Source organism: Eschrichtius robustus, chromosome 13 (genome assembly GCF_028021215.1).
Source record: "Eschrichtius robustus isolate mEscRob2 chromosome 13, mEscRob2.pri, whole genome shotgun sequence".
Taxonomy (NCBI): Eukaryota; Metazoa; Chordata; class Mammalia; order Artiodactyla; family Eschrichtiidae; genus Eschrichtius; species Eschrichtius robustus.
In genome coordinates this window covers 827,212-843,764 of record NC_090836.1, presented here as the reverse complement: position 1 = coordinate 843,764, position 16,553 = coordinate 827,212, and the positions used below count along the sequence as shown (strand labels likewise).

Genomic DNA, 16,553 nt, shown 5'->3' with positions numbered 1-16,553 from the left:
GCTTCCCCAGCCTTAGGAGGCTTGTCCGTGTGCCATGCCAGCAGCAGCCCAGTGTCACAAAGTACATCTAGCTCGTGTACGCTGCCCACTCTGGTAATAGGAGAAAGATTTTAGGGAACTTTGTTTAATTCTATTTGGGCGGCTGACTGCAGTGTCATGTGTGCAGTAATAATGGTTAACATTTTTTTCATTTTCATCTCTCTTCTCTTACTCAGTTCATATTTTTACCTTGTCAAGTAGCCACCTTTTTTAAAGTCAGGCTCAGAATTTGAACAGTAAAACCTTTGACTTTCAGAAAGTTTACTATCTAGGCAAGACCGCTTTCCTAATTATGAGTCAAATGACAATCGAAACAAGTTTTAAGGACCATAAAAAAAACAGTAGAAAATTTCAACGAGAGTGGTTTCAATGTTTAATTATGACTTTGTATAGATGGCAGTCGGCTGTCATCTTTTTTTTTCCCCACACATTAAGACCACTTGTGTAATTTCCACAGAATACAGCTATCTAGCATAGAAGATTCTTATTAGGTCTTCTTCCTACTGAAAAGATCTGTTAAGAAAAAGTCATATTCCTGATTTAGTTTTACCTAACGTGGGATAATCAGCATTATCTTTTCTGTAAGGGTAACTGGCATTTTCCCTTTGTAGACACCTGATTCATTTTTCTGTGTCTGTGCAACTTACAGGTGTTCTCTGTTGCAGGCAACAATTATTACCTCTTCAATAACAATTTTAAAAAAGAAAAAGTTCTACCTTACACATCAGCACAGAAGTCAAGGGAAGAAATTGAAAATAACGATTTCAGTCCTAGTTTGAGTGTTCTGGACTACAGAATGGCTCAGAACTAGCTATATTGGAAATATCCAGAGTAAAACTTTCAGAAATTATGATGGTAATGGTCCTGTTTTCCTTTTCTTTCCTTAAATTTCTTAGGCAATCGCATTCGCACTAACCACCTGAAATCATTATATATTAATGCTGTTTAGGTTGAAAAACAAGGGGAAAGCTCACCAGTCTGAGGGACGCAATGCATTTCTGTGCCGTCACCTTCATCTCTTTTCTGTATCTTAAGGCAAAACGGTGGCCCTTCCCACCGAACCCTCCATTTTATTTACTGTTTGATTAGTAAAGAAAAGTACAGAAGTGAGGCGTTTCGAAGGCGTGCACATTACTGAAATTGTGCTAGCTCATCCTTCTCTTAGTTATTTAGGTGAAGGTGCTTTTTAAGATACCACTTTTATCGAAGATTAAATCTAAGTGTGGTGTCTCCTCTCTGCTCCGGTCTGCTCTCCAGATTATCTCCCAAAGACTACAAAGTAGGTCAGTCATCGGGCCCAAGCCTTTACCTGTTCTCATCCCCACTGTGTCTTAGTGTGAGTGTGTGTCTACATCCGTTCATTGATTGCACAGATGAGAAGATGAACTTGTAGTTAGGGTGTAAGTCACCCAGCTGTCTAACACTATGTGTTGAATAGAAAACGTGGAATCTTTACTCAGAGACGTGGTCTTGCTTTATTGTGTGTTGACTGAACTTCTTGGCCCCTCACAGGAGACCCCTGTGCTCAGCAGGATAGAAAAACAGAAACGCAGGGAGGAGGAGGAGGAGCGCCAGATCCTCCTCGCGGTGCAGAAGAAGGAGCAGGAGCAGCTGCTGAAGGAGGAGAGGAAACGGGAGCTGGAGGAAAGGGTCAAGGCTGTGGAAGGTAGGAGGGGCTCTGCCCGGGGCTCTGGCAGGAGGGCTGTCTGGTGGGGGTGGGGGTGTCCTGGGAGCCCTGCTGTCTGGCTGGCTCTGGGCCAGCCCCGCAGCGCCCTCGCCCTTGCCGTTCTGGGGTCCTTCCATCCCTGCCTTCACTCTCGGCTCTGCCACGGTCCCGTGTGGAATTGAAAAAAGGTGACTCTCACAGAAATAATCTTGCACACAGAGGAGATGTACTTAAGAAAAGCCTCGGTCTGCCCCGGTGTGCGCAGGCGTGTGGGGTTTCTAACCTTTGTACTTAAAGCAGATAATGTTAGATGCAGTGGTGTTTATAAGCTGAACTTGATAAATCACCGGATAGCAGAGCATTTTGGCTTTGTTAAATACAGACCAGTATTTTAAGTAAATGTATTGAACTTTTTATTTTTTATTTATTTTTAAAATTTATTTATTTATTTATTTATTTATTTATGGCTACGTTCGGTCTTCGTTGCTGCGCGCGGGCTTTCTCTAGTTGTGGCGAGCAGGGGCTACTCTTCGTTGCGGTGCGCGGGCTTCTCATTGCGGTGGCTTCTCTTGTTGCGGAGCACAGGCTCTGGGTGCGTGGGCTTCAGTAGTTGTGGCACGTGGGCTCAGAAGTTGTGGCGCACGGGCTTAGTTGCTCCAAGGCATGTGGGATCTTCCTGGACCAGGGCTCGAACCCGTGTCCCCTGCATTAGCAGGAGGATTCTTAACCACTGCACCACCAGGGAAGTCCTGCCTTCTGATTCTTAATAGGTTAACCCTATTCTGACCTTGATTGTTTCTTCATTCTAGAACGCTTAGCGCGTTTAATCTACTAACGTAGCCTGTGCCACATTTGGTGGTATATCATACGTTGAGATTTTGCATAATTTATATCCAGTGCTACATTTAAATTCCTCAAAATAGTAACTATGCTTTTATTTCTTTATATTTTTCAATAGAGTTCTGTAATTTTCAATGGAGTTCTTTCTTATTAGGTACCATTGTCATTTGACTGTTTTCTAAGTTGAAGTATGATTGGCATACACCATTCCCTTATTTTCAGGAGTAAACACAATTCGACATTTATGTACGTTGCAAAATGATCACCACAGTAAGTTAAGAATTTGATTTCTTGTAATGAGAGTAGCTTTCACATACACAGTACAGTATTATGGCCTGTGGTCACCACAGTGTACATCACATCCCCGGGACTGACTTGTTTTGTCACTGGTAGTTTGCACCTCTTGCCACCGTCACCCATTTCGCCCACCCCGGCCCCCCTTCTTTGTGTTCTCTGTATCTGCGAGTTTGGTTTCGTTTTGTTTTGTTTTGGAGGTAGATAACGGTAATGGTTGTACAACACTGTGAATGTACCTAATGCTACTGAATCACACACTTAAAATGGTTAAAAAGGTACATATTTATATTTCTCACTAAAATTTTTAAAAAGCAAAAAGAAAAGGAAAAGGCCAAATAAATATACTGCTATTTATTAGGATTGTCTTTGTATAAAAAGGATGTTACAAGACTGGATTCTGACAAATACTCATGCTAAGTGAAACGAGCCCATGTGGAAGTGGACATTGAGACTTCCTTGTTCTCAGTGCGGTTGATGCAAAACCTAAAAATTCTTCCTGCCTCAATTACATGGAGATTCTATTTGGTATTCGATATAATACTTTGTCTGATATTGTGTAAATACCCTTTTTAAGAACATTTTCGAAATCTTAACCAAGTAAGGAAAATTATCAGAAGCTGCTTTTAGGGGGATTAAAAACAGCAGTAAGTTAGTGAAACAGACTGTCAGATCGAATTGTGGGTGTGGAGTGGTCCGTCTAGGGAATCTCTGCCCCGGGAAGGATGAGCATGGATAAACCCATGCTGAAGAGGAACAGACATGAGGAAGCACCACTGTGAGCAGTGGTTGGTAGGTGCAGCAGACAAAATAGAAACATATTTAGCATTATCAGGTATAAAAAAGAGGAAATTGGAAACATCAGGAAGAAATAACCTTGAGGAAAGTACAGGCAGATTCAAAGGAAACAAATATTGAAAGAACTTCTAGAAATGTAAATATGGTAATGGGAATAATAACTGGATAACTGGACTCTAAAGCTTAGTTAGACCTGAGGAGAGAATCACACTGGAAGAGCTGCATGGGGCTTGTGCAGAACGCATCACGGAGATAAAGAGGATGGACGTGGTGGGAGAAGTCGCCTCTGGTCCATCGTTCAGTGTGCGGTCACAGAGATGCTTCAGTGGAGAATTTCACGTGGGTCTTTGTTTTAATGCAAGTTAGAGAAATACAAAAGCTGAAAGGGTCTGAGGCAGGGGAATAAAGAGAAGGGTTGGGGTCATCAGACCCGCAGGTGAGGAGGGGCTCGCAAGCTGGAACTTAGTCTCAGGGCAGGCGCCAGCCCGGTTCTGGGACTGCCAGCTGTGCCTTCCCAGTGATGGACGTCTTCCCAAGGAGGGACAAGCTGGCGGGCTGTTGAAGAGCGCCCAGAGGGGAAGAAATCCATCCCCCTCACTCCCCGCCGTCTCCTGTCCCCTCTAGTGCTCCCTGTGGCGGAATATAAAGCCAGCAGAGAGTGGGGAAGCTGCTTGATAATTGACTCACGGGTCACAGTCTGGAGCTCCAGGGTGTGTCTGTCCACTGTTGAAAATGGAAGGATCAAGTGATGGGGCAGAGGAAATATTAGATATGAATGGTTGAGAGATGAGATATAAACTGGATAGAATACAGACCCAAGGGACCGAATCATGGAACACATGGCCCATTTCCAGTTGGGAAAAGAGGGTGTTCTGTAACAGAGATAGCAGACTTCTCAGGAGCAGCAGTAGGGTTCAGGGGGAAATGGGATTGGATTTTGTGTTAGTTTCCTAGGGCTTCCATAACAGGTTACCACAACTAGGTGGTTTAAAACAGTAGAAAGTAAGTGTCTCACAGCTCTAGAGGCTGGAAGTCTGAAATCTGGGTGTTGGTGCGGCTCTGGGGTCATACCCTCCTGTGCCTCTTCCAGCTTCTGGTGGTTCCTGTGTTCCTTCTTTTCTGGTTTTCTCTGAGAAATTAGAAGGGAACTTCCTTAACAAATATCTATTTTCTTAAATGTAAGTGAACATTCTACTTAATAGGGAAACATCAGAAGGATTCCCTTTTTTTTTTTTTGAATTTTATTTATTTTATACAGCAGGTTCTTATTAGTTATCTGTTTTATACATATTAGTGTATATATGTCAATCCCAATCTCCCAATTCATCCCACCCCCACCCCGCCCTGCTTTCCCCGCTTGGTGTCCATATGTTTGTTCTCTACATCTGTGTCTCTATTTCTGCCCTGCAAACTGGTTCATCTGTACCATTTTTCTAGGTTCCACATATAATGCGTTAATATACGATATTTTTCTCTTTCTGACTTTTATTTCACTCTGTATGACAGTCTCTCGGTCCATCCACGTCTCTACAAATAACCCAATTTCATTTTTTATGGGGATTCCCTTTTTAAAATAAATTTATTTATTAATTTATTTTGGTTGCATTGGGTCTTCGTTGCTGCACACGGGCTTTCTTTAGTTGCATTGAGTGGGGGGCTATTCTTCGTTGAGTGTGCGTGCTTCTCATTGCAGTGGGTTCTCTTGTTGCGGAGCACGGGCTCTAGGCACGCTGGCTTCAGTAGTTGTGGCATGCGAGCCCAGTAGTTGTGGCTCGCGGGCTCTAGAGCGCAGGCTCAGTAGTTGTGGCGCACGGGCTCAGTAGTTGTGGCTCGCGGGCTCTAGAACGCAGGCTCAGTAGTTGTGTCGCTTGGGCTTAGTTGCTCCGCGACATGTGGGATCTTCCCGGACCAGGGCTCGAACCCGTGTCCCCTGCATTGGCAGGCGGATTCTTAACCACTACACCACCAGGGAAGCCCGGGATTCCCTTTTAAAGTCAGGAAGAAAACAAAGATTCCCTCTATTTTGCTTCTGCTGTACTGTACTGTTTTATGGGGGTTTCTTCTCTACAGTGGACCATAATGTACACACACACACACACACACACAATTTAGGGGATGTATTTGAAACTCCAAGAAAATATCCAGGAAATTATTGTAACTAATAGTAATTAAGCCAAGGAGCTGGATTTGTTGTCATTACAAATATCAATATGAGTAATCTTTAAAAAGAGAGCATGTCCCAAGAGCAGTGAGAATCCCTGACACTCAGAAGGAGCCCAGACTGACTCCAGTCCTGGGGCAGTAAAACCAGGGGAGGAGCAGAGTGTCTGGTGCGCCGAGTTTTGCGACTGCTGCCAGGGGGCACCTCTGGGTCGCCTAGCTCTGGTGCCCAGTGGGGCTCCTGCTCGTGGGTCTCCCAGGACTGGAACCAGCAGAGAAAGAGTTCTTAACCAGCTCCCCCCAGGGCACAGCAAAAGACTATAGACCAGGAGCTCGGTCTTTCTGGTGGAGACTTATTAGCTGATCGCCATGGCTGCGGCCTGAGGGGTAGGTTTGTACTTAAGCCTGCATCTAGGGGCCCCCGAATCCTTTCCAGAGACGTCAGAGGGCGGACCCTCCAGAGCCCAAGTTTCTTGGAGGGAGGCTTTACATGCATCTGACACCCATGGTTCACCCCTTGAACGCCTGGCTCTGGTGGCCAGAGGGGCTTGTATTCCTGGGTCCCATGGGAGTGTGGCGAGCGGAGGGCCGGTTTGGGACAGGCTGGCACACTCCATGCTGTCATGTGATGGAGGCCACCCTGCTTGTCCTGGAGCTTCAGCCTGAGGGGCAGGCTTAGGTTGGGTGTGCAGAGCTGCTCTCATAGGTTGGAGGCTGTGGGTGCCTGCCGTCTCCCACTCTCCCCGAGTTGGGCCCCCAGAAGAGAGTTTATACACTTGTCTATGACTGCCACTCAGGGGTCACTGCAGGTCCCTGACTCTGGTGGCCAGTGGGACTCAGGCTTGCAGTTGCTCACAGCCCTGTATGTTTGTGAACTTTAGAGGAAAGTGTCCAGTCAATCTGAATCTGGGTGCTGAGACCCTCCCCTTTGGGACACTGACAGGTCTTGGCACACCCTCAACTACTGGGAGCCACTAAAATACATCAGGCTGCCTGGACAAGCACAGGGGTTTGAGAGACGACCAAGAGCTGGGAAGAGCTGAACAAAAAGGCTCATCTCCTACAGGAGGCCCCACCTTCAAGACTGGGAGAGGCAGTTGTTTCCTTTTCTGCACAGAAATTAACACAGAGTCCAGCAAAATGAAGAAACAGAGGAATATGTTCCAAATGAAAGAACAGATGAAAACCTCAGAAAAAAGCCTTAATGAGACAGAAGTAATTTACTTGATAAAGAGTTAAAGTAATGGTCATAAAGATGCTCACCAAACCGGGGAAAAGAATGCATGAACACAGTGAGAACTTCAGCAGAGAAGGAAAATATTTAAAAGTGCCAAAGAGAAGTCTCAGAGCTGAAGAATACAATAACCAAAATGAGGGGTTCAGGCGGAGACTCAGTGGTTGAAAACCCACACCAAGGCACATTACATAGCTCAGTTGTCCAAAGTTAAAGACAAGGAGAGAAAAACAACTTGTCACACACAAAGGAAACCCCACCCTCTCCCCATAAGAACATGAGCAGACTTTTCAGCAAAACTTTGCAGTCATGATATAGTCAAAGTGCTGAAGGAAAAACTTATAGCCGAGAATTCTCTCCGTGGTAAAGACATCGTTCAGATTAGAGACATTAAGAGCTTTGCATTTAAGCAAAAGTGTAGGAGTTCATCACCACTTGTAAGAAATGTTGAAGGAACTTCGTTAAATTAAAAAGAAAGGGCACTTATTAGTAAAAGGGACACATATGAAAGGATAAATCTCACTGGAAAAGTAAATACATACTAAAGGTGGTGGATTAATTGCCTATAAAGCTAGTATGAAGGTTAAAAGACAAAAGTAGTAACAGTAACTATGATTATAATAATTAAAGGATAAACAAGATAAAAAGATGTGAAACATGACATCAAAAGTATAAAACATGGGAGTGAGGAGTAAAAATGATGAGCTTAGAATGGGGTTGAACTTAAATTGTTACAACTTAAAGTAGACTGTTGTAGATGTAAGTTATTATATGTAAGCCTCATGGTAACCACAACGCAAAAACCTACAGTAAATACACGATAAAGAGAGATGAGGGGCTTCCCTGGTGGCGCAGCGGTTGAGAATCTGCCTGCTAATGCAGGGGACATGGGTTCGAGCTCTGGTCTGGGAGGATCCCACATGCCGCGGAGCAACTAGGCCCGCGAGCCACAACTACTGAGCCTGTGCGTCTGGAGCCTGTGCTCGGCAACAAGAGAGGCCACGATAGTGAGAGGCCCGCGCACCGCGATGAAGAGTGACCCCCGCTTGCCACAACTAGAGAAAGCCCTCGCACAGAAACGAAGACCCAACACAGCCAAAAATAAATAAATAAAGATACCTCTCCATTTATTAAAAAAAAAAAAAGAGAAATGAATATAAGCATATCACTAAAAAAAGTTATCAAACCACAAAGGAAGGGAGCAAGAGAAGAAAGAAACAAACTACAAAAGCAGCCAGAAAGCAGTTAGCAGAATGGCAATAAGTACATACCTACCGATAGTTACTTTAAATGTAAATGGACTAAATTCTCCTATCAAAAGACACAGAGTGGCTGAATGGATAAAGCAAAAACAAGACCCATCTATATGCTGCCTACAAGAAACTCACTTTAGATGTAAGGACACACACAGACTAAAGTGAAGGGATGGAAAAAGATACCCATGCAAATGGAAACCACAAGAAAATCTGGAGTAGCTGTCCATATATAAGACAGAATAAACTTCAAAATGAAGACTGTAGTAAGAGATAGAGAGGGGCTTTACATAATGAAAAAGGGGTCAGTCTACAAGAAAATATAACATTTGTCAATATTTATACACCCAACAGAGGAGTATGTAAATATATAAAGCAAATATTAACAGACTTGTAGGGAGAGATAGACAGCAAAACAGTAATAGTGGGGGACTTTAATACCCCACTGACATCAATGGACAGATTATCTAGACAGAAAATCAATAAGGAAACACAAACCTTAAATTATATGTTAGACCAGACAGACATGGACTTAACAGATATCTGCAGAACATTCCATCTCGAAGCAACAGAATACACATTCTTTTCAAGTGCACATGGAACATTTTCCAAGATAGATGAAACGTTAGGCCACCAAAAAATCTTAATGAATTTAATAGGATCGAAATAATATTTTCCATTCACACTGGTATGAAACTAGAAATTAATAACACGAAGAAAACTGGAAAATTCACAAGCATGGGAAGATTAAACAATGTGCTCCTGAACAACCAATGGGTAAAAGAATATCCAAAAGAGAATCAAAATACCTTGAGACAAAAATGAAAATGTAAGATACCAAAAATTAGGGGATGTAGCAAAAGCAGTTCTAAGAAGAAAGTTTTGATAAATGCCTACCTCAAGAAAAAAGTAAAGTCTCAAATACACAAACTAACTTTACACCTCAAGGAACCAGTTAAAGAAGAACATAAAATGCCCACAGTTAGAAGGAAGGAAATAAAGATCATAGCAAAAATAAATGAAACGGAAACTAAAAAGAATTAGAAAAGATCAATGAAACCAAGAGGTGATTCTTTGAAAAGATGAACAAAACTGACAGACCTTTAGCTAGACTCACAAGAAAAAAGAGGACTCCAATAAATAAAATCAGAAGTGAACACTAGATATTACAACTGGTGCCAGAGAGATACAAAGGATCATAAGAGACTACTGAGAACAGTTAACATGCCAACAAACTGGACAACCTAGAAGAAATGGATAAATTCCTAGAAACTTACAACTTACCAAGACTGAATCATGATGAAATAGAAAACCATAACAGATGAATTACTAGTAAGGAGATTGAATTAGTCATCAAGAAAACCTTCCTACAAACAAAAGTCTAGGACCAGTCCAGGAATATACAATGCAGAAATGACAGTCTCTTCAATAAATGGTTTTGGAAAAACTGGACCACTGGGGCTTCCCTGGTGGTGCAGTGGTTAAGAATCTGCCTTCCAACACAGGGAACACAGGATCAATCCCTGGTCAGGGAACTCAAGATCCAACATGCATGCTGCAACTAAGAGTTCATATGCCACAACTAAGGAGCCCACTGGCTGCAACTAAGACCTGGTACAACCAAAAAAAAATAAAAAACTGGACCACTGCTTCACCCCATACACAAAAATTAACTCAAAATGACATACAGACTTGAATGTAACACCTGAAACCATAAAACTCCTGGAAGAAAACATAGGCAGTAAGCTCCTTGACATATGTCTTGGTGATGGTTTTTTGGCTCTTACTACAAAGGCAAAAGCCACAAAAGCAGAAATAAACAAGTGGGCCTACAGCAAATGAAATAGCTTCTGCACAGCAAAGGAAACCATACACAAAATGAAAAGACAACCTACTGAATGGGGGAAGATATTTGCAAATCATATACCTAATAGTGTCTTAATACCCAAAACAGGTAAAGAACTTATACAAGTCAATAGCAAAAAAACCCCAAAAAACCAAAAAAAAAAAAAAAAAAACCCACCAAACCCCAAACAATCTGATTAAAAAATGGAGGACCTTGGGACTTCCCTTGTGGCGCAGTGGTTACGAATCCACCTGCCAATGCAGGGGACACGAGTTTGATCCCTGGTCCGGGAAGATCCCACATGCCGCGGAGCAAGTAAGCCCGTGCGCCACAACTATTGAGCCTGTGCTCTAGAGCCCACGAGCCACAACTACTGAAGCCCATGTGCCTAGAGCCCGTGCTCTGCAACAAGAGAAACCATGGCAATGAGAAGCCCGTGCACCGCAACGAAGAGTAGCCCCTGCTCACTGCAACTAGAGAAAGCCCGTGTGCAGCAACGAAGACCCAACGCAGCCAATAAATAAACAAACAAACAAATTTATTTTTTAAAAAATGGAGGACCCGAATAGGCATTTTTCCCAAGAAGACATAGAAAAGATGCTCAATGTCAAATCAAAACCACAATGAGATACCACATCATACCTGTCAGAATGGCTAATATCAAAAAGACAAGAGATAACCAGTGTTGGTGAGGATGTGCATTAGAGCAAAACCTCGTGCACTGTTGGTGGGAATGTAAGTTGGTGCAGCCACTATGGAGATTTCTCAAAAAACGAAAAATAGAACTACCATATGATCCAGGAATTCCATTTCTGGGTATTTATCTGAAGAAAACAAAAACTAATTATAATAAAAGATACATGTACACCCATGTTCATAGCAAGATGTATAATAGTCAAGATACGGAAGCCACCTAAGTGCCCATCACTAGATGGGTAAAGAAGAGTTGGTGCACACACAATGGAGTAATGTTTAGCCATTAAAAAAAAAGCATGAAATCCTGCCATCTGCCACAACATGAGTGGGCCTAGAGGGCATTATGCTAAGTGAAATAAGTCAGAGAAAGACAAGCACAGTATGAGCCCTTTTATATGTGGAATCTCTAAAGAAAAAAGCTCATTAGATAGAACAGATTGTTGGTCACAGGAGGCAGAGTGTTGGTGCGGAAGTGAGAGAACTGGCTTATGTTGGTCTATCTGTTTAGTTTAAATGAATGGAATAAAAGTTTTAAACAGTAACTGGTAAAAATCGAAGGATGAAGCATTTTGTTTCCTCTTTATGTTTTATTTTGAATATGAAAATAATTGATGAGAAAAGAAGAATTCGGTCAATAAATGTAGCAGAAATACTAGAATTAGAGTAACAAGTAGTGAAACAGTGCATCTAGACAAAGCTTTCCTCAACCAAGCTTCCAGGAGACTGCTGAGTCCTAATGCCCTGCAGTAGGGGTCAGCTAACTTTCTGTAAAGGGCCCTGGAGGCCATGCAGGGCTGTGTTTCCATAAAACTGTGTGTGTGTGTGTGTGTTTAACAAAAGTAGTTTGCTACCTGCCCTACGTGCTGTAGTTTTTGCTCGGCCCTAAAGCATCCAGTTACATGTGTTGAATTAACTTCTGTCTCGTGTATATTTACACGTAGTACTAGGTATATACCTTGGAATTATTGAGAAAATAATCACACAAATAATTTTCTCTACAGTTTACTTCTATCTTGGAACTGTGTTTGATCTTTAGGTATAGGAACTTTATAATGGAAGGATCAGGTAAACACTAATGGAATTTAACACCACAGAAGAAAAGGTAACCATATATTGTGTCTGCTGAGGTGATGAAAAAGGAAGTACAAGCATCACCTATGTAATAACATTGCCAAGAAACACACCCATTTGTCTGGTCAAAGTCCCTCAATAGAACTACCACAGGGCACATTAACACTGTGATGAGAATGCCACTTGCTAAATCCGGAACGTGGGAAATTCTACCAAGACAAAATGACCCAATTTCTCCACCAGATGAATTGGAGAGGACACTGTCACACATTCCACTAAATTTAAGAGACATACCAACCAAATGCACTGCCTGGACCTTTTTGGATTTGATTTGAACAAACCAACTTAAAATTACTGAACAAGTGGGTAAGTTTGACCTTGACTGAGTATTTGATGTTAAATATTAAATAAATCATTTTATGTTCCTGAAATTCGTACAGAAGAGCAGAGGGCCAAGTATAGCCAAGATAATTTTAAAAAAACGATATGTTCGGGACACTCATTCTAGCAGATAACAGAATAAAAGCTGCCGTGAATGTGGGAGAGTGTTACTGGCGTGGAGGTGTGGGTGGTGAGACCTGGCAGTGAACAGCCAGGAACAGACCTGGTTCCTCACGAGGTGCTGCCGGCACCATTGCCGCCTGATGGACTAAAGGCCAAAAGCTTTTTGAAGAAAACATAGGTGAGGGTCTTTAAGATGCTGGGACAGAAAGAATTTAAGTAACAAAAGCACAAACTACAAGGGAAGGAGATTGATATATTTGATGACATTAATTGTTTAAAATTTACAAATGACTAAAACACCGTAAACAAAGTGAAAAGACAAATCAGGTATGGAAGAAGATAGTTTTAACAAAGACTTCTTATCCACATTATTTAAAAGCACTTCTCCAAATCATTTAGTAATCCAACAACCCACAGGGGAAAAAAAGGCAAAGTATATAAGCAGGGTATTCACAGAAGAGGATAATAAACATGAAAATACGTTGTGTCATTCCAATCAGGAAAAGGCAAACAGAAACATCAGAATGCCACGTCATATGTATCAGGTTAGAAAAAATGCTAAAACTTTACCCCTCGATGTGAGAGTGAGGTAGCTCGCATCACTTGTGAAGGAGTAGCTGTGAGCCTTTAAAGGCTCCACAGTGCACCCGGCAGGTTCCTGCTGCCGTGGACTCTGGAGGGCTCGCCCGTGCTCGGGAAGGCGCCTCTCTCGAAAGGGTGGTTCTTACGATGCAAAGAATCAGAGTCCTAATGTTAAAGTTTGACAGTTTGGTATGTGGATATTCGTTAATTTAGTTATACTTTTCTTTAAGCTTGAAATCATTCTCTTTGTTAAAAAACAATTTTGAAGGTCGTTTATAGCAAAGTGCCTCTGATTAATTAAAGCAGATACAGATTCTCTTACACTTAAAAGTTTATTTATAAATGAGCACGAAGTAGGAACACAGGGAGCTTGGTGGGCGCACGCTGTCTGCAGGTTTAGGGCTGTGTTGTGCTCCCACCGGGCACCTTCCCGGGCCTCTCTCTCCGTCGTTGGGCCTTGCCTTCTGATGGTGTTCTGCATTCCTTGCCTCTCTTCCGCCCTGCTGGCATGGGGGCCGGGCAGGCCAGCAGTGCAGTGTCAAGTATGTTTCTTGTGGCCGCAGCTGGGAGCCAGAAAACGCCCTCCCTCTTCCAGCTCCTGGCCCGTCCAGCTGGCTTCTTCCCTCGCTCGCAGGAGACCTCCTCCTGCACTGGCGAGGGTGCGCCAGCTGCCATGGGTGGAGTGGCCACAGAGCAAGGACAGCTGGTGCAAGAGCTGCGATGCGCTTGTACCGTCCTGGGTGTGTTTGGATTGAGGTCTGTCCTAAAAAGGGGATGTTGTCTTCTTGCGGGAAAGTTAGGAAGGGCTTCGGGTTGTCAGAGAGGGTGATCTTGAATCAGTGCTCTACTTTTCCCTGTCGCTGTAATTCTGCTTTCCGTCTCTCTTGCTCTTCCCCGTCCCCATCCAGGGCCCGCCTTCCTCCCTCACCCCACAACCTGAACTTGGTAGGACTAAGAGGAAATGGGTCCATAAAGCATTGCATCTCTAGCACCATCTGAATTAGCAAAGAGAGGACTCAAAGGGAGCAGAAGTCACGTTTGGTGATCTGTTTCCTTCTCTCAGAACAGACGGCTGCCCCTCCGGAGCCCCTGACGCACCTGTGCTTTGTGTTCATGCAGATCGCGCCAAGAGAAGGAAGCTCAGGGAAGAGAGGGCCTGGCTGCTGGCTCAGGGGAAGGCCCTCCCGCCCGAGCTGTCCCACTTGGACCCTCACTCCCCGCCGCGGGAAGAGAAGAGGACGAGAGACCCGTGAGTGTTGAGTGGCCCCAAGCCTGCCTCGTCGTGTCCTTAGAACAGCCCTCTGTGGTGGGTCGTGGCCAGTGCTCGTGAGCTCCTTCCGCTGCTGTCTGACTTGTTGGGTTATTATTCTTTAGATCACAGAAGTACTTAACTAGAGTAGAGTAAAACCTGGGAAAGAGTGTACTATTAAATCACGAACATTACAGAATCATAAATGAGTTCCAACCATCATTTTGTAGATGAAAAAGATGATAGTCCTCTTTGGCTAAAGTATGCTGACCCTCATCCTCATCTTATTTTCTGGAGCGTTCTCAGTGTTACAGACTTACCTTAACAAAGATTTATTGGGACTATTCCAAATCTGGGTGCAAGTGAGCTGTGTGTCAGGTTGGGTCAAGAGCACTGAGGAGAGAAGGTGGTCTCAGTTACCGTTAATTTCTTATTTTCTGATTTACAGCTTTGAGCTGGATGATGATTTCACTGCCATGTACAAAGGTCAGTTCCCACGCTCAGCTCCCGCGTTCTGGTTAAGCGTGTTCCCACCTCGGTGTGTTAACCCAGCTCTCCTCTTTGGCCCTCAGTTCTGGACGTGGTGAAGGCTCACAAGGATTCCTGGCCCTTTTTGGAACCAGTGGATGAATCGTATGCCCCTAACTATTACCAGATTATTAAGGTAGAGGTGGCCCTGTCAGCTGTACGCGACTGTGGTGTGTGCATCCTTAGTGATCTGTGTTGTTGTGTGTAAGTTCATCTGCAACCCTTCACGGGTCAGGGTTGCTGGGTACATCCCAGGCTTTCGAGCAGCTCCTAATGGTGTGATTCCTCTGCCTCGCAGGAACTGCAGGATGCTGTGTTCTCCAGCAGGTGATAATTAACGTGTCCTGTTGTAGGTCCCCATGGATATTTCAAGCATGGAGAAGAAACTGAATGGAGGTTTATACTGTACCAAGGAGGAGTTTGTGAATGACATGAAGACTATGTTCAGGAATTGTCGAAAATATAATGGGGAAAGTAGTGGTAAGTAGAAGAGGGGGTTGCTGTGGATTCACACTTGGTGCACCAGTAGGACCAAGAGTAACACGCCTCCTCTTTTAGAAACACACCTTCTAGAGATTCACACCTTTCTTGGGGACCATAAAGAGAACGTGTGTTAACGCTGTGGGATGGGCGTGCGGGCCCTGACCCGTCCCACACGACCAGAGGGGCAGCAGTGGCCGATGGCCCAGGTCCTCTTCTTCCTCCAGGCCCGCCTGGGTCTGGTTGTCCTTGGCCTCCACTGTCAGCCACCTTTGCATCACAGAGCAGACCTCTGATGACACAGCCCGTGTCGCTCCAGGTGCTGAAACTTGAGCTCATAATGCCTTCTTTTTTTTTACTAGACAGATTCAGTGATTGTACTTAATGTTTCTGCAGTTTGGCATTAAAGAATTCAGTTTTTACTGGTTTGGGGTACTGGGCTCACTGTCCCAGCCTGTGTGGCTGGAGGCCAGAAACCGTGTCCTGGTTTCTTGTCCTGGTCTCGTGTCCGTAGCCCTACAACGTAGGAAGCGCTGCAGCCCAGGCAGTCGCGCAGTTGAGCCCGGGGCTGCCTCGTTGCATGTTTTGTGGGCGGAGGTCTGGGGGCCTGCCCAGCGGGGTTCAGGCCTCTGTCCCCCACAGAGTACACCAAGATGTCAGACAACCTGGAGAGGTGCTTCCACCGCGCGATGCTGAAGCATTTTCCTGGTGAGGATGGGGACACAGACGAAGAATTCTGGGTCAGAGAGGAGGAGAAGCGGGAGAAGAGGCGTGGTCGGGCTGCACGCAGCCACGTGTGCACCCGCTCCCGGGACTCGGAGGCGCCCGGCCGGAAGCAGCAGCCCGCGGAGAACGGAGGGAAGTCGCTGCCCCCTGGGCGCCGCGCTGCATCCTCTGGGGCCGGTGAGAGCAGCGGCTCCGCGCAGCCCCCTGGCGAAGTGGGCACCCCGAACAGCCGCAGCCTCCCTGGACCCCTGCATTACGGTGGACCCGGCCAGGCACCCCTCTCAAGCCAGCTGGTGAGGAGCAGCTTTGTCCTGTTGTGGTTTCCCCTGGTTCTGGACTCGGGGGCGGGGCGTGAAGCCTTCTCAATCAGATCCTCTTCCAAAATGGTGTTCCTGCTTATGGATGCTCTCTTCTCCCCATCTGCCCTTCCTCTATCCTTCCTTTATTTTAAATCCTTCTTTTTCGAAATCATTTGAATCACACATTCTCAACACGGGCATTAACCCCTTTTAAGTCAAAGGCACAGAGGTACGTGCAGTATGTAAGTGAACCCTTCACGAGGGGAGCAGCTGGGGAGAACACTGGTG

At 44.6% G+C, this 16,553-nt stretch overlaps 1 protein-coding gene across 1 annotated transcript in view; it reads left to right on the top strand.

Moving 5' to 3' along the window:
* CECR2 (CECR2 histone acetyl-lysine reader) overlaps nt 1-16,553 on the top strand; it is a 151,462-nt gene that overhangs the window by 121,254 nt on the left and 13,655 nt on the right. Inside the window, 6 exon segments of the mRNA XM_068560773.1 lie at nt 1,552-1,705; nt 14,103-14,232; nt 14,681-14,718; nt 14,805-14,896; nt 15,114-15,240; nt 15,883-16,259. Of these exon segments, the coding sequence (XP_068416874.1) occupies nt 1,552-1,705; nt 14,103-14,232; nt 14,681-14,718; nt 14,805-14,896; nt 15,114-15,240; nt 15,883-16,259 (918 nt within the window).